We start from the raw sequence: 22297 nt of genomic DNA, 5'->3' as shown, positions 1-22297 counted from the left end.
TGGAAAAATGGCTAAAAGGAATCTTTATATAATATCTTATTTACTTAATAAATTACACAAAATTACTTTAACAAAACTCAAAAAGCACATACACAAACACAAAAAACCCAACAAACACTGTTAAAGTGCAGTGTTAATTTGGGGATATTACTGTTATTACATTTTCTTTCAAATATAAAATATAAAACTTTGTAAAGAAAACACTTCATGGGACGTAATGCAGTAAGACAGTGATGATAAAAGCCCAAACTGCAAAATTGCTAAGGTGTGATACTGACACATCAAAAAAGCAGATGTGGCTAGAACTTTAACAATGCACTACATTGTCCATTATGCAAAATTGTGCATTTGGAATTTTTGTTCCATAGAAAATCATTAAGAAAACATTGTGATTTAATAAAAAGGCCAAATTCAGGTAATAGTAAAAGGATATAGTTTTATTTCAAAAGTTAAACTTTCATATATTTTGGATTCATTACATGTAAATAATTTCAAATGTATACATTTTAATTTTGATGATTAGAGCTTACAGCTCATAAAAAGTCAAAAATCCAGTATTTCAAAAATATTTCCCAATATCGATCAAAAAAGGATTTGCAAAACAAGAGTGTTCAAGTTTGGGGCTCTTTTAGCACAAATGACAGGATCAGTGAGGAGTGGCATTGAAGCAATTAGCCTGTGGCTCGGCTGAGGCACTATTGAATGTGTTGGCTGCCAAACAAGCACAGTAATATCTTAGTGTCAAAACCACTTTAAGTAGTTTGTTGAATGTGGGACGATGCTAAAATACTGCTGGAAAATGAAATCAGCAGCTCCATAAATTGGAAGCTTAATATGCTCCACAATCTCCTGACAGATGGGTGCATTGGCTTGGGACTTAAAAACAATGGATCAACATCAGCAGACATCAGAGAAACCCAAATCATTACTGACTTTGGAAACTTCATACATTTGAGCAACTTGGATTCTGTACCTCTCCAGACTCTCTTCCACCAGACTCAAGACCTTGATTTCCAAATAAATTGCAAAATTTACATTTATCTGAAAGAGGACTTTGGACCCACTGAGCAACAGTCCAATTCTTTTCTCCCTAGCCCAGGTAAGATGCTTCTGATGTTGTTTCTGTTTCAGAAGTGGTTTGGTAGCACTTTTCCTGAAGATGTATGAGAGTGGTTACTCTTGATGCACTGACCACATGGTGTGCTTAATTGCATAAGCATTTAAGTTGTTAACTAAAATACCTAATCTAGTTTTTCAATATCTCTACTTTAATTCATTATTTTTATTGTGAATCTTTGCACATTCTGTGCAAATTTTGGGCTCTACTATTTTGTTTGTACATAATATGCTTTATTAACAACGTGTATATTAAAGTTGGTCCTCCAAATTTGATTTTAGTTGATTAAGACACGTTTTAGAATAATTGAAAAAATTTTATAAATCACAATTACAGAGACCAAAAACATGCATTAGCATTTTTTTATGAGATTACAGTTCACTCAGATTTCCTGACCTTGCAAATTTATGCTGGCTCAAAGCCAGAACCTTCCCTCTGACCTCCGCCACTATCTTGCTCTTGTCTTCTGGACGTCCATGCTCCAAAACATGCTGGATCACATAATTACCATATTGATCCTGCAGGCAGAGGACAGTAGGAGGGGAAAAAAAACATACATAATATTACTGTAACAGCTCAGAAATTAATAAACAGAACTATATATGAAATTCTAGTATAACAAGGTACTAGTATAACAAGGTAATCACATACCCTCACAATAAAACAACTGACCTTAAATAAGGACAGGCCCTCAATGGGGTGTTTTTAAATTTAGTCACTGATGTATTAATACTCCCACTTTAAGCAATTATCCTAAAAATTGTATTCTGTAAAGTGCCCAATACTGAAACTACACAACACCCACTCAAATACAGACACACCAACATTCATTTGGAAGGTGACAAAAAAGCAAATGCCAATATCAGAAATTGTGGGATTCAGTCTAAACTATTTATCTATCCTAACTTTCCCTTAAATTTGAAGGAGAGGTCACTACTTTATTGTTTTGGGTAGGTTTATTTGCACAAGATTAATTCAACTATTTTGGATGCACATCACAAATCAAGTGGCTGGTCTGAGGTGCTCTGGGTGGAGCAGAAAGAGAAAATTATTACACAGAGATAAAAAATTAATTAAAAGATGGAAACAGACCTTATTAAGAAAACGGTCCCTATTTAGTTGGTTGACAGCAAACAGGGCTGTGAGGGTTAGACGTATAGTTCTCCAAATATGTTAGGACATGACAATATGGACTGCTGAATCACCCTGGGTGTCTGTGATGTTGTCTATTTCTTACATGTGCATCACAAACTTAAGCATTTAAACATGCAAGGCATCTTCTAAAACTGCAGATATGTAAATGACCACAGTAACAAATGGGATAGAGAAAAAAAGTGCACAAATAGATGTGTGCATTAAGACATGCAGCGTAAATGATGATTAACTGACAGCAACACTGACTAAGAAAAGGTAACTAATATTTGTTGGGTACAAGTTGCATGTTTTAATGTCATATTTACATACAATTAGCTTCAAATCGTACATTTTTAAGTTTAAATAGTTTTTAACTTTTTTTGCTATAGTATCATAAATTAAAAAGTTACTTCACTCCTATGATATAGTTTAGTTCATTTGTATTTGTAACAGCATCTTGACATTTTAATGGTATTGACTTCCAGACTACCAAAGTTCTGGTTCTGAGACACCACTATATACTCTTACATCTCACAGCTTTGCTTGTGTCAAATTAATTGTCCACACTAAATAAGGTTTATAAGATATTAGGATTGGATTTTATGCAGAAAGTAGAGATGTGGCAGCCATTTAGGAAGAAAGTTGTGCAAGGTAAAGTGTGAGTGAAAAGAACCCAGCAATGCAAATAGCAATTGGAGAAGCATCTAGGTGTTAAACAGGCTGGTTAGAAGGTTGATGAGGAGACGCCAGGAGGTTCTTGTGAGTGGGAGGAAGGCGCGTGACTCTGACCTTGAACAGTGCATCGCTGGACACTGTATAATATGTTTTGGGGGCCATCTCCAATGAAACGCCTTGATACTTCTAGATAAAATAAGTGAGGGGGCAAGGGTGGGTAACGTTTTGCATCATAAAAATCCATCAGCACATCTAACTGGACATAATCCTTCAAAGCAATTGAATGTAACTTCAAAGTAGGCAAAAAGTAAAAAAAAACAAACAAACAAGTCATGCAGTAAACATCATGCAATCACCTCCACCCTATCCCACAAAGTACTACAACCCTAAGCTCTTCTCATTGCATGGCCTCCTTTTCATTCACACAGAAAAAAACATTGCACAAAGTGTAGTTATCTGTATAAAGTGCCTAATCTTAAAAAATAAATAAAATTATATAAAATAAGAATACATTTCACACACAAAAAGGGATGAGTTACCAAATAAGGAAAAAAATATAGACACCGTAAGCACAAAGTATGAAAATACAAAAACTAGACAGCAAGTTAGGTTACCTGTTTTTGCATGTATGTATTTAATAATGCAAGAATAAAGCAAAAGCAGAACAGTTCTCTATTTCAAATAATTAAGTGGGTTACTGAACTTCAAGAAAAGTTTAAACAGATAAAATACATTTCAAAATAAAATCCCTTGGCTTATACCAAGTTTTAGCCCAATAAAACTCATAAAATGGCATTTTCCCTCCTTCTTAATAGCACCACTGTTTCTAACAGTAAACAATGATTTAGCTAATAACAAAAAGTTATTGGCAATTTAAAACATACACACAAAATTTCAGTAATTATTCTCCCCAAGTTTCAGGTTCAATAAGAAAATACAACTGAAGCATTCTGCAGGGCCTTTAAAAGCAGAGTTGCGTTAGCTCAGCAACATGCTAACACTGCACTGAAATTAATAGACCATTAGCGGGGTCTTGCATGCCTTTGAGTAAGCATTGTTTGGATGTTTGGATGCAGACTTAAGAGCCATTTACACAGAACATTTTTTGTTGAAAAAAAGCTAGACAGGGCAATGGAATGGAAAGCAAGACTGAGACGTATTAACTTCAGCGCTGTTTTTTTTATACTGTGACTTGCTTTGAATTCTGTATTAAATGGAAGCACAACACTCAAAGTCTGCATAGCATATGTTTATAAAGTAATGCAAAAATAAAATATGTAGAGTTGTGGAATGCAAAAATATATTATGTGCAAACTGCTTCTTCTTAGAAGGTAGCTGGCAATGTTGGCCCTTTGAAAAAGTTAGTTAATTAAATTCTGACATTTTCTACTGAGAATATATTTTGAAAAATGAAAAGAGGCCACACAATAAGAAACTAACTATAGCAACAGTAGTAGAATTCAGAGATTCCTAAAATTCCTGGATGACACATTCAGAAAGTCATACCTGTCCCAGCTGCTCTGAGTGCTGGTGGAGTTCTTCCAGGATGGGTAGGGTCTGCTCCTGGGTACAGTGCTCCAGGATACGCTGGATCACCCTGCAGCCATACGGATGAGTGGACAAAACAAACACCTACAAGCAGAGAGGCAAAAAACCTTTAAAAATCCATGATGTGATGTTTAACAGCCAATTGAAGATTTGGGGGGAAAAAGGAAACTTTTTTTTGGAAAATTGTACATTTTAAGTCAGAAAAAAAGTACTTGTATGTAAACTTTAAAGGCTCAACTAGGACTGGGCAATATATGGCACAATATAGCGCATCTTGTCAGTACTGTGAACATAATTTAGACTGAGACAGTAATATATATTGAAAGCTATACTGTGTATTAACTGTCACTCCATTTGAAAACAGGTAATGGAGATTTATCACTAATCAAGGAACCGGCTTTACTGATGAGACGGTCATAAATATATCATTTGATATTTATTGCACAGCCCTAGACTCAACACTTATTATTTGTGATATACTGTCTCAGTCTAAATGACATTCACAGTGGTGTTTAAGGAAGCCAAACAAATTAGAATATAATAATAATAATAACAATGTTCTTAACAATGATCATAAAACAAAAAAAGAATATAATGAAAAACTGATGAAGCAGGTTGTAATTACAGAATTACTAAATATTTTTAAAATAAAAAATAAATAAAATTTTACAATGTAGCCTTTTTCTTTTAATGTAGCTTATATTACACGAATCCATTGCTATGTTTTGTGGTCAGATTTATTATACTGAAAGATAATTTTAATATTTTAAATATAATGTAATAACAGTTCATTAGGCAACACCAGCACATAATAAGTTGTACATAATAAGTACACTATTTTGCCTGCCTAGGTTGGGGAAAGCAAGAAAATGAACCTGCAATGAAGCTTAATTAATTTTATAATAATACACATTTATTTATGGTATGACATATCCAGTATTTTCATAGTAGCTGTATATCTCAATACAGACCCCTGGCCCCTTAATGTAATGAAGAATCAGACTAATAAGGTAAACTGTTGTTTTAAGTAGTATTGTGGCCAACTAGCAGTTAGTATTTCTTTTTAATTTAACATGGACTAAAGTGGACTACAAAGGTTTTTGAAGTTTTTAAACAGATATGCAATAAAATTAATAAACATCTGGTCTGCCACTGCCACATTTGTAAATTCTGTTTCTTGGTCTTTTGAGTATCTGTGGAGCTAATACCTGTCCCTGAAAGGCATCGATGATGAACTGAAGAGCCTGGGGCTGGACACACTCAATACATTTCTGCACCACATGATTTCCGTTCTGATCCTTGACACATTTCAGCACGTGACCGTCCAACTCCCGTACAATGTCACTCTGACATACAAGAAAAAAACAAAAAAAAAACAAAACCTTCAATTAAATCACATCACATCAATCACCTCACTCTGTAATTCTGAGAACTACCACCATTTCTAAACGGATCCCTGACACATTTCAGCACATGATTTTAATACATGTAGATTTAATCCCCTGGGGTCTGAAGTGATTTTGGGGCCCTTGAGATGTTTTGACATTCCCTCACATTTGTGCTTATTTCAGCTACTTATAAGACACTATTGGTCAACATGTAATTTTTTTTCAGCACAAACTGTGCTACAATAATATGTGAAAAAGATGAATGTACATGTCTGCATTTCTAGAAAAAAAAATATGTATGGTTTGTAAGTTTTGGGGGGAAAAAATGTAGCCATAAAACTCATACTGAATAGTTCTGCATTAGAGTAATCAGTCTTGTAGGCTAAAATACTTGCTTTAAACTGATGTGAAAATAATTCTGCTTATTCACAGAAAACAATATATTGATTTAAATTTTTAAAAGACATGTTTTGTGATTAAAAGCCTGTATGCAGTGGAAGTGACTATGGCCATTCATTTTCAGTGATTCTCACCTGAGGGGCAAAGGGCCCCTCCCCTAATGGCCCATCAGTGTAACTGTGACATACAGGCAGGTAAGAAGGAATGTGAGGAGACTCACATTAAAACTTCCTTTTAAAAATTTGTTGTATTTTGTTTACATCACTGTATAATTAAAACACATACTGAATGTCCAAAACATATAATTGGGCAAACTAATCTAACCACAGATGTGAACATACTTTGAGTCCTGCGCAATTAAACACTGCCTAACATCATGGATTAATGTGTAATGTGCAAAGAAAACAAAAGGCAACTTACAATTACCTGCTGGTCTGAAGAGATGGATTCCAGAGCTTTTTGAATCACACGACAACCATACATCTGCAGAGCCAGCGGCAACACATGGCCACGGATACGGGTCGCAAGTGCCAGTTTCTGATCTGCACTGCCAAACTGTAGTAGAGAATCAGAGAAATCAGTTACTCTTAAAGACAAAAATGCACAATATGTACATTTATAATTCATTTAAGAACTTTAATTTACAGTTTCAGGGGCAAAATCATTTGAGGAAAAAGGGATCATGAGATGGGAGTAATGATGCTAAAAAATATTTATAAATTACATTTTTAAAACAAAAAGCAGTTATTTTAATTTAGTACAAATATATAACAATATTAGTGAAACTTCTATAAAAATGTTTAAAGGTTAAAAAAAATGGACTCTTAGTGTATACATAAAAACATTTAAATCTGCATTCACATCTAGCATACAAAAAAGAGACATTAGTATTATGTGTCAGTGTTTACTGGCAAAATGTAACATTTTCCATGTTTACATATAAAAAAACCTGATGGGTGGAAACCTGATGGGGAAGCATTGGAGCAATTGACTAATGCATATCCTAGAAATGCAGTCCTAGACATTGTGATTGAATTCTTAAAATTAATTACCTCAAAGAACTTCTGTATGACATAGTTCCCAAAGACATCAGTCATGAGTTGGTAAGCAGCCTGTAGGATCTCCCCAAACACCATCTGTCTCTCTGCAGGAGTTGCACGTTCTAGCTTTTGCTGAATAAACCTGCACGTTGAGAAAAAAAGAAAAGTAAGAAATTTAAAAGGAATATTCAAAGTAAAGTGTTCTTAATTTATTTTCTAAACCATTTACCAATGTTGAGAGTTCTTAAATAATTTTCTAGGACATTTATTTCATATGACAGTAATGTTGTGTGTTCCAATTGTTATTTTTGCAAAAAACATTTACAGCATGGTTAATAAGTAGATACAGGATCTATAGATATATATAAAAAAAAACTCTCATGAATACAGGTATTAAAAGTAATGTGATTCTAAAGCATTTTCGAACAATTAATTATTTTTCAGGGTATTAAGGTAATCTTCTACATTTATCAATACTGGAAAATGGAATAAAAAAAAAATCCAGTATATGTATACACTGGGAGGATTAAGACCTGGATCCATGCTGGTCTTGAGAGAACTCTACCATGTGACCAGGTAGGTCTCGCAGCTGCAAGTTGGGAAAGCGATTATTCCTGAAGTCTTCTAGTAAGCGGCTACGTCCTGAAGGCATGACGTCTGAGCGGCTGTAGCGGGCTCGTGGTGGGGGAAAGAGCTGACTGCTAGAGCTAAAAAGACTGGAGGTACTGCCTGAACTCCTGTATTTTGCTTCTGCTCCCGGTGCAGCCGAAATATAACGACCACTGCCATTAGTCAGACCACCTAAGAAGAGTAGGAGAGAGTGAAAAACAGGATTTTGAGCTTAAGAGTTTTCTTCACTTGTATAGTTTTTCCTGAAGAATACGTGTACCACTGCTGGTAGGCATGCCACACACTTTGAAAAACTAAACTAAAACCAAACTAAACCGAAGGACTTTTTTTATAAATAAGGGTATCTGACAGTTTGGGTTTGCTTGGTGTGATTGTTGAACTAAAAAAAAAACCCAGTGATCTATAAAAGACAACTGGATTGCTCATTACATTATAAAAGTAAAAGTCATTGCACCATCATATTGGTATTCCTAGTATTCCAAATGAGGGCTCCCTGCATACTCTTACAATACAAACATCCTAGGAATGTAAATCACTATTTGTTTAATGCTGTGAAAGAGATTTATTTTGTGTTGGATCAGTTCAATAAATCACTTATCTTGTCCGAATGGACCATAAACCTTGCCGTTAATATCTGAAGTAAAAATTAATTTACATACACTTATTAATTCTAAATTATATTATAAAACAAATCTTGTGTGACTGATGAACTTGGGCAGTTTTAGGTCAAACCTCTGGCCCAGTCAATGATGCCCTTTTCAGTAGGGAAAAGTAAGATTGCTGCTCGAACACTTCTGGTGGCTTTACCGTTTGATAGCAGCTTAGAATGCAATATATGAATCCACTTATTATAAAGATCACAGAAAAAACCTCTGATTTGTATAAATTGAACTAAGACATCATACCCAGATGGAGGCTGGATGAGGACCCATGAGAGGATGGCAGTGAGGGTGGAGGTGTCAGAGGGGAGTGACCAGGCGTCAGTCCAATTGGGCTGGGGGAGGAAGAGTATCCTAAACTGTTGTAAAAAGACTGGCCAATGGGTGTCAAGCTACTACCACCACCACGCTTATACAGATCAGAGCTGGCCAACAGGGAGTCCCGACGAGTTGCGTTGCTGGTAGTGGAACTTGATACTGTAGGAGTACAAGTAGAAATTAAAAAAAAAAAAAGAGAGAGAGAGAGAGAGAGAGAGAGAGAGAGAGAGAGAGAGAGAGAGAGAGAGAGAGAGAGAGAGAGAGAGAGAGAGAGAGAGAGAGAGAGAGAGAGAGAGAGAGAGAGAGAGAGAGAGAGAGAGAGAGAGAGAGAGAGAGAGAGAAAGAAAGAAAGAAAGATGAGAACAACTGAAAACTGATCTGCTATGACAACCTAATCCATGCGTCTCTAAATGTATTCAGTTGATTCCTTCCCCATAAAGCAAATTTCTGGCAAATTTCACCTAAGGCAAATTTCAAATTACAAATTTCTGATTCCTGCCCATTCCACATTACAACAGAAAAATGTAAGACCAATTTCACAGAATGTTATCAAGGACAATTAAAAGGCGCACATTCCACAAAGAATTTCACAAAATACTTCAAAAACAGCACCAACATTACAAACAAGCAATACAAACATTAACTGCAAACATGTAAAACTTTTGTTAAATATAAAAATTACCAATGGTGTGGTTTATGACCAAAAATATGAATATATATGTGCCATGGATCTCTGTTTTAGAACAGTAATTTTTCAAAGATTATTGCAGATTTTATTACCAACCAATATGCAATTATTATAATTAATGTCCCTAATAATGATGTGAAAAATGGAAGATTTAAATTAATTTTAATTAGTACTGGGCAACGATTAAAAATGCTTAAATCATGATTATAATTCAAAAAAATAATTCAAAATGATTTGTGCACTTTTTTCATTTAAATGGAACAGCTTTGGTTTAGACAACCAAGATGCTGTGTTCTTTTGTCAAATGTTTTATCTAATTTCATGTAATTATGCGTTTAAATTATGCATGATTATTCCCATACACTATGACAGTGCGATCTGTGTGAGATATGTGATTGCTGTCATATTTCTATAAAAATACATGTGTATTAAAGGGGTCATATGATTTCTATTTTTCAATTTCGTTAGTGTGGTATGTAGCTGTTTGTGCAAGTATAAGATCTGTAGAGCACAAACGCACTTTAATTGGCTTTCCAAATGTATATGCAGTTAGGAATTATTAGGATTACTTACAACAGAACAGCACAACCAAAATGCTCAAATTTGTTTAATGCATTTTAATGTATGACAGTTTTGTTAACCTAGAAAAATACAAAGGGGTGTTCGTGTCCGGGCTTGAACTGATAGTAAAACTACTTATATTATTTACTTTTAAATTAAACTGTCTTTACATTTATTTTGAAAAACGCTGAATTCGCAATTATGGAAAGGGGCGTTACATTCCGGCTATGCTCTTGTGGTGTTCAACCAGTTACAGTGTACTGGGTCAGCTGGCCCATCAGAGCAGACTGTGCATGACAGAAGGAGGGCCTTTGTGGAAAATGTAGCGTTTAAGAGAGGTGGGGCATAAAAGAGTTACAATATTGTACAGTATTTGATTTTTTTTTTTTTGAACATTAAAGCATGTCAACATATTGTGTTACACCAAATAATGATCTTTAAAATAGTATCATATGATCCCTTTAAAGTAAAAATGGATGATAAATAGGGATTTCATATGGATTTAAAGAGCAAGCACTTTGATCATCATGTCTTGATCATCATATTTATTTTCATATAAAAGCAACAGAACTGAAATTATATCACGCTTTTTAACAGCACAGCATTTTAGTAAGAAAAAACTAATATCCACCATTGCTTTCATAATCAGAGAATGGTTTTAATAGCATTTAGTGCTAACCACGACAGACCACAGAATCTTTGATACGTGCAGCATTGATTACGTGTACATTCTTGAGTGGCAAATGTGATGCATCTGTAAATCAATACATTGTAAGAGGGCTATATAATACCACTTCCCAAAAGATTTAAAATATTAAAGTACAGTTAACAAAACGATTCATTCCAGTGTGCTGAGCAAGAGTGCTTCTCTGCCATCTTTCACATGCTATTGGAAACTTCCCATGTTCATCATGAAGTCGGGATTACGAACATGTTGCATTCTTCTCAGTTAAAAATAACAGGGAACAGTGGTTTGTGAATGTTGATGCTTAGCCTAAATAATGATCAAAATTTCATCACTCATGTGACCGCTGCTGCAGTCTTAGGACCTCCCCAAATGCTCAGATTGATGCACATGATAACATCCATACCAAGTCAGTACTGATCAACATCTCACCCCTCCTGTTAGCCATGATTTGTCTGTATGTGTATTCAGAGCCAGTGAGGATAGGACTTCCAAAATATTAATAATAATAATAATAATAATAATAAACTGTGTTAGTGCCCATGAATCCCATTAATTAAACTTTGTTAACAGTCCCTAATTAATGCAAATGGTACAACAAACCTGAGGAGCCAAAGGCACCAAGTGCAGAGCCTAGCCCAACACCTAGAGATCCACCAGTGCTGCTGAAACCCAGAGAGGTACTAGGAGGCGCTGCGCTTGTATGAGAGAATAGCGAGCTGCTCTGGGAGCTGGATGCCACTGAACCAGAGCCATAGAAGGAGTTGGAAGGCAGGCCACTAGAGGGTGGAGGTGGCTGCTGCTGAGGTTGAGGCTGCTGGGGCTGTTGGCAACCCATGGACCGGTACAGACCATTAGCAGGACCAGACATGCTGTTGCCAGAACCTGATGCAGATGCAGCTGCAGCTAGACAGATAATGGAAAGCAGTCAAAAAAAAGAACAATGTAATAAAACAAAAATGTAAATCAGTTTGGTCAACAGATAAAAAAAAGGCAGATACATTATATTAAATACTAAGTCCAAACAAGGTTTTCAGTTCAAAGAGAATGCAAAAACAAGCATATTCACCAGCTTGTGCTGCTGCTGGGCTGATGAGGAGAGGGGTTTGGACCAGTCGGACAGGTCCACCCAGGCCGGTGCGAGCACCAGGACCCATAACCAGTGCTCCAGTCTGATCATAGTAAGCAGCCGGTGCTAGAACTTGGTATCCTAATCAAAACATAACAAACAGGGGTCCAGGGTTTCTATAGACAGGCACAATTTGAATTTAAGACTTTAAAAGGGCTTTTTAATATCATCTTACATGAAATTTTAGACCTAAACCCGTAATGAAAATACACAGTATATTACACACATTTGTAACATTTAATGTGTTTAACATATGAAGAAAACAAAATATATACCTGTAATAAGTTATTAATAACCAATTAATAATTATTATTAATATATACACAGTGAATATCAGTAGACAATATTCCATGCAAAATATCCCCACAAAAGCACCACAACACCAAGAATTTTGGTGGTGTAAACAATCTATTTTAAAGCAATATTTGTTCTATCAGCTTTTACAGACTTGTAAATGTGAATATTTTTGTTAAACTTTACAAAGGCTTATATTTACAAATTCATAATAATTGCTTATATAATAAACAAAAAATGTCGACTGAAATGTTTGAAATTACTTCAAATGAGAAATTCACAAGTGGGAATGTTAATAAGTTACTTAAATGTTAAACCTAAACTGTGGTAATTTAAAAAGGCAATTAATTCAGGAACAAAACACCATCATGTTGCTCTGAGACGCAAAACGGGGCTGTTTTTGGAATTATTTTTGTTAATGCACATGCACTAGTCTAGATTTCACATAATGCATGCATGTACCCTGTAGGTGTTTTGAAAAAGAAGTTTCAGCAAAAAAGTTCACATGTAATGTGAGGTAAACATTTAGAACTTTTACCTCAGTGCGTTTCTTTACATGTGCTGTTACAGTGCGACGAGTCCTAACAGTGCAACCTTGAAACACACTATACATTATAGTCATGGTTTACTGTGAATGTAGGCTAATGACTATTTTGTTTTTCACAAAGTGATAACATTTTTATGAGCGGAGACTATCTGGTGGGGAAAAAATAGGCTTGTTTGAGATGCTCTGAAATGTAGGCGAGTGGGGAGTTAAATAAGCACAGTAAAAATGGACAGTTCTATCCAGTTCTGACCTCTGGAACAGATATCTATGACATCAAAGGCAGATATAGCATTATTCTCATTAGTGTGATGTGCTGCTGATAAATGTGATATAAACACAAATGTATTTTAATTGTTTATAGAAATATGAAAATAACATCTCACAAATCACACTGTAATAGTGTTTGGAAATATTAATTCATAATTTAAATAAAGAACATGAAAATAAAAAAAAAACATTTTTATCATTCAACTCAGGCATGCATCTCGTGGTGATCAACAATCATTGGTTGTGTGCAAATTTTGCTCATCTTAAGCCTAATCAAGAAAAGTAAAGACTGTTTAAAAGTAGATCGTTTCCATAGAACACTACTTATTCTATGTAATAATACCACTTAATACTATGTAACTATGTAAAAATGCACATTATAAATGTAATTTTAAATTTAAAATGTATAAAATTTGCATTTATTCTCGCAATTCCAAAATTATCCCATAATTTATATTCTGAAGAAAAATTATCTTGCCATTCTCCTAGCTTATATCCCAAACTTTTCCCTTTTTCCCCCTGCTAATGGACAAACTTGCTATTGTTAAGTTAAATAGAGTTATAAAAGTTATAAACTTGAGGAAAAAAAGACAGAATTGTAATACAAAATAGGCAAATCTAAAATGTTATAGGTTAAAATAGTATTTAAAGCTGTAACTATAGGGCTAATAATACACCCTATGAATTGCATATGTGAATCATGGCTCTTAAACCTGACCTAGGGACACCTAGCCACCACATATTTTGCATGTCTCTCTCATAGTCCACAACAAGTTCAAGTATTGCAGATTCTGCTAATAAGTTGATGAGTTGAATCAGGTGTAATAAATGAGGGAGACATACAAAATATGCTGGGGTTGGGGGTCCCGAGGACAGGTTTAAGAACCACTGATGCAGACCAATTGTTTAAATAAAATGTATGCTTTGAAAGTAGATAAATCACAGCAATTCATTAGTCTGTCTGTTTAAATTTCTGCACTTAGCTTCACATGGTGTTTTCGACGAATTCTATAAAAATTATTGCAAATAAGAACCATAAGGGTTCTAGGGTTGCTACGATAGTGTGTGAAGCCTTAACATTTCTTATTTAAGAAATTTCTCATTTCAAACAGTGCATTCTTGTATTTTACATCAAGTATGCAGTGTCTCCAAACATTCTACGATTCTTATTTGGTTCCACAGTCAGTTTTATATGCCTAAACTTTGAGTTAGTTATTATTTTATATTAGGCATACAGTGTATTTTGACTCATTTTGTTAATAAAACATCTATATTGCATTTTGCTGTTGAACTGAAATAAAGCAATTGATACCAAATTAACACTAATTTGAAAGTAAAAGTAAAACACTCAAAGTAAGTAAAAAAGGGAAAACAAACTAAAAGCAAACAACTGCTCTACACTCAATTGCCACTAATTTAAAAGTGAAAGGTAATCTTTTTAAAACAGAATGTGGGAAAGTGGGTGAAAAAAAGAAGGAAAAAAGGGAAAAGTCAGGAACAACCAACCCAAAACTATCTACACAATATAAAAACAGGAAGACAAGGTCAAAACATAACTCACCTGGCATGCCTGTGAAGGCTAGTGCTGGGTTTGCAGCAGCTGCAGCAAGAGACTCCTGCTGACTCTGTTGGCTCTGGCCAGGGGTCAAAGGTCGCTGATTGGTCCCTGCACGAATCACCTGGATCGGGCAATTACAATACAACCTGAAGTAAACCACTAGCCTCTAAGGCCGATCATACACTGTGCAATTTTCATCTGATTTTGAGCTGATTTCTGACTCTGAGCTTTTTTTGGGTGTCATTTGTCATGCAGAGTTTGTGCAGTGTACAGGGGGAAAACAACAACTGATAAGTCTCTCCCGACAGGCAATTGGAAGGTCGAATTAATTTCTGACATATCAGAAATTTCAATCACCCCTCGTGAGGATATTGCACAGCTAAAGGAGAGCTATGAACCGACTGCCCTAAACTTTTCCCTTTAAATATTTAAACTTTATTGCAGCAACTCCCTAATGTTTTCATCACGGGATAATGTGAATCACTGTAGTTTCGTTCTTAGTTTTAGTGCAATTGTTTTGCCATTTTGCAATCAGTGACAAAGACAAACATGTCACAAAATTTGAAATATTTTATTTTTAAACCATAAAGCAAGTGCATATCTACCACACAAAGATTTTGCAAACTGAATGAATGTAAAATCTGAGAAGACATTTTCAAATCCAGTCAATTCATTAAGCTACAGTAAAAGTAAAAACTGACTGAGGTTTCGGCATCTGTGAAATTACCAAAAGATAAGGGTTGTATTGTGTATTGTCTTATAATATCTAATAAAGCCTAAATATATAAATATATATAATTCACAAAAAAACTGATATTTAGGCTACATGTTAAAAAAGCTGTTCTTGGCATTTCCCTGTTTATGATAAAAGATTTTCTTTGAATATTCACTGCTGTTAATTCAGTGTTTGGAGCCCAGACATTTTAATTATAGGCCTATTAATTGTAAAATATATCTAAATGTTTTAAATAATTTTCAGTGAGGAGTAATCAAAGTACAACTTTTATCCACACCTCAGTTGTGAGGTAAATGGGCAATTCTTTTGGTAAACCTACATTTAATTATAGAACTACCAATATGATAATAATAATATTATTAATAATAATAATAATAATTTAATAGACGGTTAAAGATTAATAGTCTATGTTTTTTTTTTAAGATTTCTGGCTATTGTTCAAATGTAATGTCATTGGCTGCACAAGTGCAACCTGTGCATTTTCCACATATAGTGTGAGCAAATTAATAAATAGCGCTCGACCCTCTGACCGTACAGCGTGAACACATAAATTATGAGCTTTGGCTTTACATTGCATGCTATCTTCTACAGTGTGAGTTGATACATTCCTGAGGCGCACAGAAATCACACAGTGTATGCCCGGCCTAAAGCATTGGTCTCGAACTCAAATGTTGGAGGGCCACAGCTCTGCACTGTTTAGCTCCAACCCTAATCAGACATATCTGATCCTGCTAATCAAGGTCTTCAGGATCACTAGAAATGTCCAAGCAGGTGTGATTTGGGGCTGGTTGGAGCTAAGCTCTGCAGAGCTGTGCCCCTCCAGAAATCGAGTTTGAGACAACTACTCAAAAACTACTGAAAATTAATAGCGGCTTAAAGAAACAAACCTGAGTTGAAATGCATTTTAATGTGAAGGAGAAAAGTGTTAAATGAATTTGCTGTCAATAATAGTTTAGTTACATCAACAGCACTATCGTCATGTTGATTACAAGATAATGCAGCAGTACTGTCTTTCAGTTTTTTAAAATCATGATTACAGTAAATAAAATCATGATTATTGTAACACTGTACAATGCAGTATAAACGTCTTTGAATTGCAAATATGTTTAATGGCATTTTCTGACCTACACATTTCTTGCTTTGATGCCTAAATGAACTAAAGGAGAAAACGCTTCAGGTTATGAAGCCTTGGTTCAGCACAAGTTTGCTGTATCTATTAATCTCCCCTAAAAGTAAATATCACACAATGTATAAGGCTTAAGGGCCAGTCACACTACATACATTTTTTCACACCAAAAAAAAAAAAAGTTTTGCACTGTGCTACATTCCAAAGTTCAAGTTTGGCAAACTCTGACTCACGAAATAGTATGACACAAAACTATGACACCAACAGAAGATATGTCATCACATAACCCACATAATTTAAAGAACATGCATTTAAAAACTGCAGCACCACATAACATGCTTTTAAATTTTGTAATTATTATTATTTTTTGTTATTATTATTATTATTATTATATGCAGAGTGTGACATCACCATTGTAGTATCCAAAGAAATTTTGTACGTTTAAAGTCTAGTGTGACCAAAACTTTATATGTTGAGAATGTCATTAACCTGTTGTCCCGGTCCTGGACCCTGATTAGACGCCTGCTGGTTGGCGGAATGACTGGCAGCAGCTGCAGCCGGTTGTTGAAAGAGGTTGGCTGGATACACTCCCCATGGTACTCCATAGTACTGAGGAGGCACTACAGCTGGACCTATGGAAAAACATGAGCTTTAGACTGAGGAATTCATATTTAAGCTCAGGATTGTATATAACATGGTTTTTATTTATAAAATGTGTACATGTGTATACCTGCAAGTGTGGCAGCTGCTGCCAACCCTGCAGCGGTGTAAGGATCTGCTCCAGGAGGTGCAGCATTGATGATGTAAGGGTTTGGCACAAACGCAGGTGCAAGGCCTACCGGAACAACAGGCCATATCATTTCAAAGACTGCATGCACAATGAAATTAAACCACTAAACATTCAATAATTGAACTTATGTCTTATTTTGCCCTCGTGAAACAAAAAAAAAACTATGGTGGAAACAAGTCTTAGCAATAATGTTACCAAGGTGTTGTTGCTGGGCTGCAGCAAGGGCGTACTGTTGCTGCTGTGCCGCTGTCAACTGCTGAACCGTAAGATGACTGGATCTCTGAAACAACTAAAAAAATAAACAAATCAAAATCATGATACTACATCTTTATAAAAAATTAAAATTAATTTTTAAATTTTTTCACAGAACACATTTGCAATCCGTAGCTTTTTACCACAAATCCAACATATCCATTATTTTGAGATATATATATATATATATATATATATATATATATATATATATATATATATATATATATATATATATATATATATAGTTGCTCAAGCAAGTAGAAACATTTAAACTATATTTTTATACTATATTTTAAATACAAATTTACACTGACACAGTTGACTCTCATGCCTTTTACAGTTACATCTTTATGACAAACAGCCTTTCGCAGTCAAGCTGCTGTGTCTTGGTAAGTTTCTAACTAGATTGTGAAATACATTACAACAATGCTCCATTGCTGAATCCAATCATAAAACAAAATTTACTATATAATGCAGAATTTGTACTTTTAATGTTAAAAAAAAAGGTCAGTATATTTAAATCAAATATAGCCTAGTGACATAGACTTTTTGTTTAGAGGTTTGTTAAATACCCTCCTTCCCTTACTATCTTTGTCAAGTCATAAGTGTTTGACCACAAGTGACCACTGCAAAGAAAAAAAAATTAACTTGTTTATGTAGATTCAGTTTATGTAATGTATTCTACGTACAGTATCAGTGAAAAGTTTTCACACTCAATTGGGCAGTGTGCCCAAACTTTTCACTGTTGCAATGCTACAATATACACATAGACAAAGAATATTGCCTGATTTTTTTATTTCCTAATATCAGTATCTACAACAACCCATATCGGTCAGCCTTAAAAAAGAAGATACATATGCAGCAACCAGAGATTTTATTTCAGATGTACACTATTGCTAACAAAAAAAAAAAATTATATATATGAATATATTTGATTTCAGACAAGGACAAAACATCTATATCAAAATAGATCTGTGCGTTAGTCTGGATGAAGCCTGTTAAAGCAGCCACCATCTATGATCACATCAGTAATAATCAAAAGACAATGCTGAGGAAAAAAAGAAAAACCCATTAACTACTGTCTTTAAACATTTAGATACTTGAACACATTTTAAATAATTGTTTTAAAATGTAGCCTGCTTATATAATAACAAAGTACATTTTGCACAAAATAAACTATTTAAAATTTATATAAAAATGTAGCTAAGTGCGTTAATATTGAAAATATGAAGTATTGGGATATTGAGTTGATAATGATAACTGTAATTTAATTAAATTGTGAAACCAAGGTTCATACACATACTTTTAAGATGGCAGTACTGTATAATCTAAAATGCTGCATTTTACAAAAACATTGGTGTACCATTAAAAAACTTTGCATAAACCATAGAGACCATGATCTAAAAAGTCCCTATAACATTTGAGACAGTGACATCTTGTGGTCAAAACTTAAAAAGCAATTTGAAATTTTATTACATAAATTTTGCCTATTGTGGTATTAATAGATTTTTTGGATTATACTGAGAACAGTGATATCAATGTTTCCATAGTCAGCCAAACTTCCTGTACAATATTTAGATTTTCTTTAAAAACCTACTTTTCAGATCTGGTCCTAGAACATTGGTCCAATTTTCACCAAAACCACATATCTGACAAATAGTTATGGATTTTGCGTTGATAGACAAAACCATTTTCCCATACCGCAACGAATTTGAGGTATGATGCAGGAATGACAATGATTTGGCATACTGACACCAAACTATGTGTGGGCCATGGTCAACTCAAACACCAAATTGATTTGATAACAGTGCCACCAATTAGTAAAATGTAATAGGTCAGCAAAGTAAATTACTTGTGGTTGTATTAGATTTTTTTTTAAGCCGTTTTGATTTAAATCTTCTTCTTCTTCTTCTTCTTCCGCTTATCCGGGGGCCGGGTCGTGGGGGCAACAGTCTAAGCAGGGACGCCCAGACTCCCCTCTCCCCAGACACTTCCTCCAGCTCTTCCGGGGGAACACCGAGGCGCTCCCAGGCCAGCCGAGAGACATAGTCCCTCCAGCGTGTCCTAGGTCTTCCCCGGGGCCTCCTCCCAGGGGGACATGCCCGGAACACCTCCCTTGGGAGGCGTCCTGGAGGCATCCGGAACAGATGCCTGAGCCACCTCAGCTGGCCTCTCTTGATGTGGAGGAGCAGCGGGTCTACTCTGAGCTCCTCCCGAGTGACTGAACTCCTCACCCTATCTCTAAGGGAGCGCCCAGCCACCCTACGGAGGAAACTCATTTCGGCCGCTTGTATCCGAGATCTCATCCTTTCGGTCATGACCCAAAGCTCATGACCATAGGTGAGAGTAGGAACGAAGATCGACCGGTAAATCGAGAGCTTCGCCTTGCGGCTCAGCTCCTTCTTCACCATGACAGACCAGTACAGCGACCGCATTACTGCAGAAGCTGCACCGATCAGTCTGTCGATCTCTCGTTCCATCCTTCCCTCACTCGTGAACAAGACCCCAAGATACTTAAACTCCTCCACCTGGGGCAGGAGCTCCCCACCAACCTGAAGGGGGCAAGCCACCCTTGTCCGACTGAGGACCATGGCCTCAGACTTGGAGGTGCTGATTCTCATCCCAGCCGCTTCACACTCAGCTGCAAACCGCCCCAGCGCACACTGTAGGTCTTGGCCAGATGTAGCCAACAGAACCACATCATCAGCAAAAAGCAGAGAAGCTATTCTGTGGTCACCAAACCAGACCCCCTCCGGCCCCGGCTGCGCTTAGAAATCCTGTCCATAAAAATAATGAACAGGACCGGTGACAAAGGGCAGCCCTGTCGGAGTCCAACATGCACTGGGAACAAGTCTGACTTAATGCTGGCAAGGCGAACCAAGCTCCTGCTCTGATCATACAGGGATTGGACAGCCCTTAGCAAAGGGCCCCTTACCCCATATTCCCAGAGCACCCCCCACAGGACACCACGAGGAACCCGGTCGAATGCCTTCTCCAAATCCACAAAACACATGTGGACTGGTTGGGCAAACTCCCAGGAACCCTCCAGCATCCTGAAGAGGGTATAGAGCTGGTCCAGTGTTCCACGTCCAGGACGAAACCCGCATTGTTCCTCTTGAAGCTGAGGTTTAAATCCTAAAATGTAAACTACAGCTTATTATTGCACTTGGTCTGATGCTTAGCTCTTCATTTTTCCTTTAGAGTGCTTGGCCCCCATAATTGCTGCTTGCAGTTATATTTTCTTACTTGAATGCTTGGCCCCAACTGAGCCTTAATTTTTTTTCCTCCATTCTGTAATGAATGGGGTTTTGGTTACTTGCCGTTGTTGCCTCTGGCTTGCTTAGTTGGGGCACTTCATTTATAGCAATTATCATCGATTTGATTACAAAGACCATCTTTGCATTTAAAAACAAATTGTTTGATCTTCTCATTATACATCCCTATCATTGTATTCTCCTATTTGATACTGTTCAATTTGTATTGGTAAAAGCGCTATATGAATAAAAGTGATTGCTTCTGTTAAAGCTGTAATATAAATAATCAAAATAATCCCCTTTAACCGGACTCTTATAATCTCTTATTATTATCTTATAATAATGTTTTCTAATTTGAGGGATACTGATAAGAATTCACTGGAAATTACAGCATGTTGTTGAGTTATTACATCAACATACATGGTGTGGTCGCAAAACATTAAAAAAGTAATTAGATGCAGAAGGTTTAGGTCAAAATATTTTAATTTACAGCCATCAATGGCAATCTCGGAAAATCTTTACTCGCAAATTAAGATTTTTGAAAATGCAATAATTTTAGACATAGCCTGAAGCCTTAAATAATGTACAAAAATGTTGTAGAAACTGGCATAATGTAACACGGTTTGAGCACAGATTTGGACTTTGAACCTGGTTAACAAAATGATACACTTTGACCCTGGCTAACAAATAGATACATGTGAACTTGTGCAGTTTGAATATGCTACATGCAACTTGTATGCAAAACATAACTGTCTGCAATTTATTTACCAATGGCTTGAGGCCATTTCACAAATTAGTATTCTAGATCGATACTATCAGAGATAAAATTGTAACCATGCAGCTGTCAGCTACAGTAACAAATCAGATGCACTATAGATCCTCTGAGGAAAAATTCCACTCATTCTCAATTATAGGAGAGGAAGAATTGTACAAAACGTGTTAAATCGTCTAAACCAACAACATGTGTGTTAGACTCAATCCCACTCTTGAAAGAGCTGCTTTCAGAAGTCATAGATCCTATTTTGACTAAGTGTTAAGAGGAAGGGAAAAATGTGGCCGGAAAAGGTGCACAAGTGACAGGGATGACTGCAGCCTTGAGAGGGTTGTCAAGCAAGGGCTATTCAGATATCAGGGGGAGCTTCATAAGGAGGGGACTGAGGCTGGTGCATCAAGAACCACCATACAGATGTCTGCATGACATGGGCTACAGCTGTAGAATTCCATGTGTCAAGCCACTCCTGAACCAAAAGCAACGACAGAACCATCTGTGCTGGGCTAAGCAGAAAAAAAATACTGGACTGTTGCCCAGTGGTCTCAAGTCCTATTTTCAGATGAAAGCAAATTTTGCATTTCATTTGGAAATCACAGTCCCATAGTGGGGAGAAAGACTAGAGAGGCACAAAAGTCAAGCTGCTTCAAGTCCAGTGTGATGTTTCCACAGTCAGTGATGGTTTGGGGAGCCATGATATCTGCAGGTGTGGGTCCATTGTCTTTTATCA

General features: G+C 36.0%; 1 protein-coding gene across 5 annotated transcripts in view; it reads right to left on the bottom strand.

Moving 5' to 3' along the window:
• pum2 (pumilio RNA-binding family member 2) overlaps nucleotides 1-22297 on the bottom strand; it is a 44282-nt gene that overhangs the window by 3197 nt on the left and 18788 nt on the right. For 2 of the 5 annotated variants that reach the window (XM_043219564.1, XM_043219566.1), the window contains 14 exons: nucleotides 17485-17578; nucleotides 17230-17334; nucleotides 16989-17131; nucleotides 14641-14758; nucleotides 11912-12052; nucleotides 11446-11748; nucleotides 8837-9067; nucleotides 7835-8102; nucleotides 7314-7443; nucleotides 6682-6816; nucleotides 5683-5820; nucleotides 4433-4558; nucleotides 3041-3112; nucleotides 1514-1635 (listed from right to left, as the gene is read on the bottom strand). In XM_043219564.1, coding sequence (XP_043075499.1) covers nucleotides 1514-1635; nucleotides 3041-3112; nucleotides 4433-4558; nucleotides 5683-5820; nucleotides 6682-6816; nucleotides 7314-7443; nucleotides 7835-8102; nucleotides 8837-9067; nucleotides 11446-11748; nucleotides 11912-12052; nucleotides 14641-14758; nucleotides 16989-17131; nucleotides 17230-17334; nucleotides 17485-17578 — 2126 coding nt within the window. The remainder of the gene's footprint in view (nucleotides 1-1513; nucleotides 1636-3040; nucleotides 3113-4432; nucleotides 4559-5682; nucleotides 5821-6681; nucleotides 6817-7313; nucleotides 7444-7834; nucleotides 8103-8836; nucleotides 9068-11445; nucleotides 11749-11911; nucleotides 12053-14640; nucleotides 14759-16988; nucleotides 17132-17229; nucleotides 17335-17484; nucleotides 17579-22297) is intronic. The other 3 variants (XM_043219565.1, XM_043219567.1, XM_043219568.1) reach the window with 3 other exon arrangements.

This window comes from Puntigrus tetrazona, chromosome 20, assembly GCF_018831695.1.
Source record: "Puntigrus tetrazona isolate hp1 chromosome 20, ASM1883169v1, whole genome shotgun sequence".
In the NCBI taxonomy this organism is placed as follows: Eukaryota; Metazoa; Chordata; class Actinopteri; order Cypriniformes; family Cyprinidae; genus Puntigrus; species Puntigrus tetrazona.
Note: the sequence above shows the minus strand (reverse complement) of the source record. Positions and strands in the feature narration are given on the sequence as shown.